We start from the raw sequence: 6,644 nt of genomic DNA, 5'->3' as shown, positions 1-6,644 counted from the left end.
CTGCGCTGGTTTGAACATGGCAGACAGAGAGGAGCACCGGAGTCTCCTCGATGAAGATGATGAAGATGAAGAAGATGAGGGGTCTCGGCACCTGAGCCCGCTGTGTGACCCGAGGCACCTGCTCCACCGGATCCTGGTGCTGGTCTTCATGTGCTTTCTGGGCTTCGGTAAGAACACAAGCAATCCCGGCGACGAGTCATAACACACACACACACCATCCACATATTCATATCCATATCGCGTTATATTCGCGTGATAGAGTGTCATTCACAGAGTACCGTGGTCTTACTCTGTTGTTACCGTGTTTGGGCTCAGTGGTGTCAGATTTCATGTGAAAGTGAAACTCACTATGTTTACTGTGTTGTTGTCTCTGTTTACAGGGAGTTATTTCTGTTATGATAATCCAGCTGCGCTTCAGACTCAAGTCATACAGGTGTGTGTGGGTTCATGTCCTCTGAGAAAACATTCATAAATATAATAAATCATGCAAGTCTATGGTCTTACAGCTACAGTAATGTAATGTGTCTGTGATGGGTCATGGATCGCTTTTTTTGCATCATAAATGGAAAAACCCAATAGGATTTTTCATTGGCATTCAGATTATTTTATAAAATAAGTCTAGTAGGACTGAGTGTGTAATAAAGCATCAGCTGAAAGAGTGTGTACTGCTGTCACTGGCGTCTGATCTGATCCTGATGTGTGTGTGTGTGTGTGTGTGTGTGTGTGTGTGTGTGTGTGTGTGTGTGTGTGTGTGTGTGTGTAGGACATGAGTCTGAACACGGCCTCCTTCATGCAGCTGTACGCCTGGTACTCGTGGCCTAACGTGTTCCTCTGCTTCCTGGGAGGCTTTCTGTTGGACCGGGTCTTCGGCATCAGGTCCAGTCCGGCACACACACTCCTCGGCCTCGGATACACTCATATCTCATAACATCTCCTTTATTCATACGCTGGACTGTGAGAGTGTAATGCGCTCCTGAATGTCAGCTGACTAACTCTTGTGTTTTCTAGGCTGGGGACTATAATCTTTGCTCTGTTTGTGTTAATAGGGCAGGTGGGTTATCACACACACACACACACACACACACACACACACACACACACACACACACACACACACATGCATAGATAGGGAAATGAAAATCGACAACACTCACGCAGCCCAGTTTGACCGGTGTGTGTGTGTGTGTGTGTGTTTATGAGTTGTACGGTTGTTTTGCAGATCATATTCGCAGCCGGCGCTCTGGCCAATCACTTCTGGCTGATGAACTTGGGTCGGTTTGTGTTTGGGTGAGCGTTTCTCCTGATTAAAGCCTTTAGTTGTGGTGTGTCTGTGTGTGTGTGGACGCTGATCCTCTCTGCTGTGCAGCATCGGTGGAGAGTCTCTGGCTGTGGCGCAGAACACGTATGCCGTCAACTGGTTTAAAGGGAAAGAGCTCAACCTGGTGTTCGGCCTGCAGCTCAGCATGGCCAGACTGGTGAGTGTGTGTGTGTGTGTGTGTGTGTGTGTGTGTGTGTGTGTGTGTGTGTGTGTGTGTGTGTGTGTGTGTGTGTGTGTGTGTGAGAGAGACTTGTTCATGTCGGTTCAGTGACAGAACGGAGTCGTGCGCAGATTCATTCTTGGGTTTAAAAGGATCGTTGCCATAAAACTTATCAATGCTCAGTGAAGAATTTAGACAATTTACTGGTTATAAATATTTCATACTTGACATGAATCTGTTCTGCATTTTATTAAAGAAAAATATATTCATATCTCTATGACAGTGTTATTAATAAACTGTTAGTTTGGGTTTGATGAGATGTTTTAATTCCAAACCTGCATTTATTTAATCAAAAACACAATAAAGCAGTGAAATATTATTCTAATGCTAATTCTAAATCCCCTGTTTTCTATGTGAATATATAATAAAGTGTAATTTATTCCTGTGATCAAAGCTGAATTTTCAGCATCATTACTCCAGTCTTCAGTGTCACATGATCCTTCAGAAATCACTATAATATGATGATTTGATGCTCAAGAAACATTTATGATTATTATCAGTGTTCATATTTGTGTGGAAACCGTCATACATTTTATGTTTCAGGATTCATTGATGAATAGAAAGCTCAAAAGAACATTATTTATTATCTTTTGTAACATTATAAATGTCTTTATTTTCACTTTAGATCGATGTAATGCGTCCTTGCAGAGTTAAATCGTTAATTTAATTAAAAAAGAAAATCATAGAGTAGCATATATAAGAGGAGCATATATATATATATATATATATAAACTTAATTTGGTGGATTAATGTGAAACTTTAGGATGCATTTTGTCATCTCAGTGAATATGACTGACAGCTGTGTGTGTGTGTGTGTGTGTGTGTGTGTGTGTGTGTGTGTGTGTGTGTGTGTGTGTGTGTGTGTGTGTGTGTGTGTGTGTGTGTGTGTGTGTGTGTGTGTGTGTGTGTGTGTGTGTGTGTGTGTGTTCAGGGCAGCACGGTGAACATGAACGTGATCGGTTGGGTGTACGGCCGTATTCAGTCTCTGACGGGATCAGCGGGACACTCCACTCTCGGGATCACACTCATGATCGGTGATTATCAGAGAATATCACAAATATCATATACACTCGCCTAAAGGATTATTAGGAACACCTGTTCAATTTCTCATTAATGCAATTATCGAATCAATCAATCACATGGCAGTTGTATGCGGCAGTCCTGTGGGCGAAAATGCCTTGTTGATGCTAGAGGTCAGAGGAGAATGGGCCGACTGATTCAAGCTGATAGAAGAGCAACTTTGACTGAAATAACCTCTCGTTACAACCGAGGTATGCAGCAAAGCATTTGTGAAGCCACAACACACACAACCTTGAGGCGGATGGGCTACAACAGCAGAAGACCCCACCGGGTACCACTCATCTCCTCTACAGACTCCTCTACTGGAGTTCACTGTACTAAAATGGCCCCCACAGTCACCAGATCTCAACCCAATAGAGCATCTTTGGGATGTGGTGGAACGGGAGCTTCGTGCCCTGGATGGGCATCCCACAAATCTCCATCAACTGCAAGATGCTATCCTATCAATATGGGCCAACATTTCTAAAGAATACTTTCAGCACCTTGTTGAATCAATGCCACGTAGAATTAAGGCAGTTCTGAAGGTGAAAGGGGGTCAAACACACTATTAGTATGGTGTTCCTAATAATCCTTGAGTGTATATATCAGATATCACAAACATCACTGCACTTTAAAACTGAGCCTGGAAATGAGTCTGATCTCAACCAGTCACAATGTTCCTTCATTAAACATTTTCTCCAGTTGTTTTGAAGCTAGAACGTGTGATTTGAGCATGTATAAACTGAGTTCAGTGTTTCTGCAGATCTCGCCTGACTCAAGCACACATCGGATGATCAGTTACACACACACACACACACACACACAAACACACACACACACACACCCTGACGTGCCTCGTCTTTCACTTCTTCTTCTGTCTCACCGGATCTCCAGTGTTTCTTCTCCTCTCTGGAGTAACAGCTCATGTTCCAGATAAACGTGTTTTAACCCTGACGAAGGCCTTCCTGCTGAAACACACAACTCTTCTTCTTTTTTTAAAGCAAGCTGCAACTTATCTAATGAAATGAACACCAAGCATACAAATCATTTGCATTGGTGGCGTATGAGAGAGTTTGACTAGTGTGTTTCCCAGTTTCACTCGTTGTTTATTATGAATGTCACTATAATGTGTTTGCTTCAATAATAGATTTCTTCTTTCCTGTTCAGCCAGAATATCACATTTGAAGGATTTCTCGTGGAGTGAGAGAAACTGAAATGCTCAAAAGTTTACACTCCCCTTATAGATAAAAGCTGAGTGTGTGACGGTCTGTGTGTGTGTGTGTGTGTGTGTGCAGCGGCGTCCACGTGTCTGTTCTCGCTCACATGCGCTCTGGTTCTGGGGTTCCTGGACAGACGGGCAGAGAAGATCCTAAAGAAGGAGCAGGGCAGAACCGGTGAGATGATCCTGACTGTGATCTCAGAGAATCCAGCACTTCAGCAGAGTGTGTTTTACAGAAGTGTGTGTGTGTGTGTGTGTGGCTCGTGTAGGGGAAGTTATCAAGCTGACTGACGTCAAGGACTTTCCCTTCTCTCTCTGGCTCATCTTCATCATCTGTGTGGCGTATTACGTGGCCATCTTCCCCTTTATTGGACTGGGCCAGTGAGTTTCTGTCCAGCTGAATATTCATATAAACAAAATTCAAGAGTAAAGTATTTAAAATGAGTGTAAAACTTGACATAAACAGAAGAGAATCATCTACATATCATTATGATGAGATTCTGATGGATGAGTATGAATGATGTTGTCTTTACAAACAGAGTTTTCTTCATCGAGAAGTTTGGCTTCACTACTGTCCAGGCCAGAGCCATCAACAGGTACACACACACACACACACACACACACACACACACACACACACACACACACACACGTACGTCTTGCCAGAGCCATCAGCAGGTACACGCACACACACACACACACGTCCAGGCCAGAGCCATCAACAGGTACACACACACACACACACACGTCTAGCCAGAGCCATCAATAGGTACACACACACACACACACACACACACACACACACGTCTTGCCAGAGCCATCAACAGGTACACGCACACACACACACACACACGTCTTGCCAGAGCCATCAACAGGTACACGCACACACACACACACGTCCAGGCCAGAGCCATCAACAGGTACACACACACACACACACACGTCTAGCCAGAGCCATCAATAGGTACACACACACACACACACACGTCCAGGCCAGAGCCATCAACAGGTACACACACACACACACACGTCCAGGCCAGAGCCATCAACAGGTACACACACACACACACACGCACACGTCTAGCCAGAGCCATCAATAGGTACACACACACACACGTCCAGGCCAGAGCCATCAACAGGTAAACACACACACACACACACACACGTCTAGTCAGAGCCGTCAACCGGTACACACACACACACACGTCTAGCCAGAGCCGTCAACCGGTACACACACACACACACGTCTAGTCAGAGCCGTCAACCGGTACACACACACACACACGTCTAGCCAGAGCCGTCAACCGGTACACACACACACACACACACACACGTCTAGCCAGAGCCATCAACAGGTACACACACACACACACACACGTCTAGCCAGAGCCATCAACAGGTACACACACACACACACGTCTAGCCAGAGCCATCAACAGGTACACACACACACACGTCTAGCCAGAGCCATCAACAGGTACACACACACACGTCTAGCCAGAGCAATCAACAGGTACACACACACACATACACACACACGTCTAGCCAGAGCCATCAACAGGCACACACACACACACGTCCAGGCCAGAGCCATCAACAGGTACACACACACACATACACGTCTAGCCAGAGCCATCAACAGGTACACACACACGTCTAGTCAGAGCCGTCAACAGGTACACACACACACACACACACACGTCTAGTCAGAGCCGTCAACAGGTACACACACACACACACGTCTAGCCAGAGCCGTCAACAGGTACACACACACACACGTCTAGTCAGAGCCATCAACAGATACACACACACACGTCTAGCCAGAGCCATCAACAGGTACACACACACACACACAGAGATGTTCACAAGTCTTTATCATTGGAGTCTGGGTCAAGTCTGAGTCAAGTCTGGAGTCTTTATCACTGGAGTCTGGGTCAAGTCTGGAGTCTGAGTCAAGTCTGAGTCGAGTCTGAAGTCTTTATCACTGGAGTCTGAGTCAAGGCTGAAGTCTTTATCACTGGAGTCTGAGTCAAGTCTGAGTCGAGTCTGAAGTCTGAGTCGAGTCTGAAGTCTTTATCACTGCAGTCTGAGTCAAGGCTGAAGTCTTTATCACTGGAGTCTGAGTCAAGGCTGAAGTCTTTATCACTGGAGTCTGAGTCAAGGCTGAAGTCTTTATCACTGGAGTCTGAGTCAAGCTTGAAGTCTTTATCACTGGAGTCTGAGTCAAGGCTGAAGTCTTTATCACTGGAGTCTGAGTCAAGGCTGAAGTCTTTATGACTGGAGTCTGAGTCAAGGCTGAAGTCTTTATGACTGGAGTCTGAGTCAAGGCTGAAGTCTTTATGACTGGAGTCTGAGTCAAGGCTGAAGTCTTTATGACTGGAGTCTGAGTCAAGGCTGAAGTCTTTATGACTGGAGTCTGAGTCAAGGCTGAAGAGGCTGAAGTCTTTATGACTGGAGTCTGAGTCAAGGCTGAAGTCTTTATCACTGGAGTCTGAGTCAAGGCTGAAGTCTTTATCACTGGAGTCTGAGTCAAGGTTGAAGTCTTTATCACTGGAGTCTGAGTCAAGGCTGAAGTCTTTATCACTGGAGTCTGAGTCAAGGCTGAAGTCTTTATCACTGGAGTGTGAGTCAAGGCTGAAGTCTTTATCACTGGAGTCTGAGTCAAGGCTGAAGTCTTTATGACTGGAGTCTGAGTCAAGGCTGAAGTCTTTATGACTGGAGTCTGAGTCAAGGCTGAAGTCTTTATGACTGGAGTCTGAGTCAAGGCTGAAGTCTTTATGACTGGAGTCTGAGTCAAGGCTGAAGTCTTTATGACTGGAGTCTGAGTC

At 45.3% G+C, this 6,644-nt stretch overlaps 1 protein-coding gene across 2 annotated transcripts in view; it reads left to right on the top strand.

Moving 5' to 3' along the window:
- The window catches only part of mfsd1 (major facilitator superfamily domain containing 1), a 41,515-nt gene continuing 34,871 nt past the window's right edge, over nt 1-6,644 (top strand). Inside the window, exons 1-10 of one of the 2 annotated variants that reach the window (XM_077197349.1) lie at nt 1-167; nt 381-433; nt 764-876; nt 1,009-1,051; nt 1,220-1,287; nt 1,367-1,475; nt 2,470-2,572; nt 3,893-3,991; nt 4,086-4,197; nt 4,356-4,412. In XM_077197349.1, coding sequence (XP_077053464.1) covers nt 17-167; nt 381-433; nt 764-876; nt 1,009-1,051; nt 1,220-1,287; nt 1,367-1,475; nt 2,470-2,572; nt 3,893-3,991; nt 4,086-4,197; nt 4,356-4,412 — 908 coding nt within the window. In that variant the 5' untranslated portion in view covers nt 1-16. The remainder of the gene's footprint in view (nt 168-380; nt 434-763; nt 877-1,008; nt 1,052-1,219; nt 1,288-1,366; nt 1,476-2,469; nt 2,573-3,892; nt 3,992-4,085; nt 4,198-4,355; nt 4,413-6,644) is intronic. The other variant, XM_077197350.1, reaches the window with a different exon arrangement.

The sequence above is a fragment of the Siphateles boraxobius genome, unplaced genomic scaffold (genome assembly GCF_051911475.1).
Source record: "Siphateles boraxobius isolate OS27281-9 unplaced genomic scaffold, OSU_SipBor_1 39, whole genome shotgun sequence".
Lineage (NCBI taxonomy): Eukaryota > Metazoa > Chordata > Actinopteri > Cypriniformes > Leuciscidae > Siphateles > Siphateles boraxobius.
Note: the sequence above shows the minus strand (reverse complement) of the source record. Positions and strands in the feature narration are given on the sequence as shown.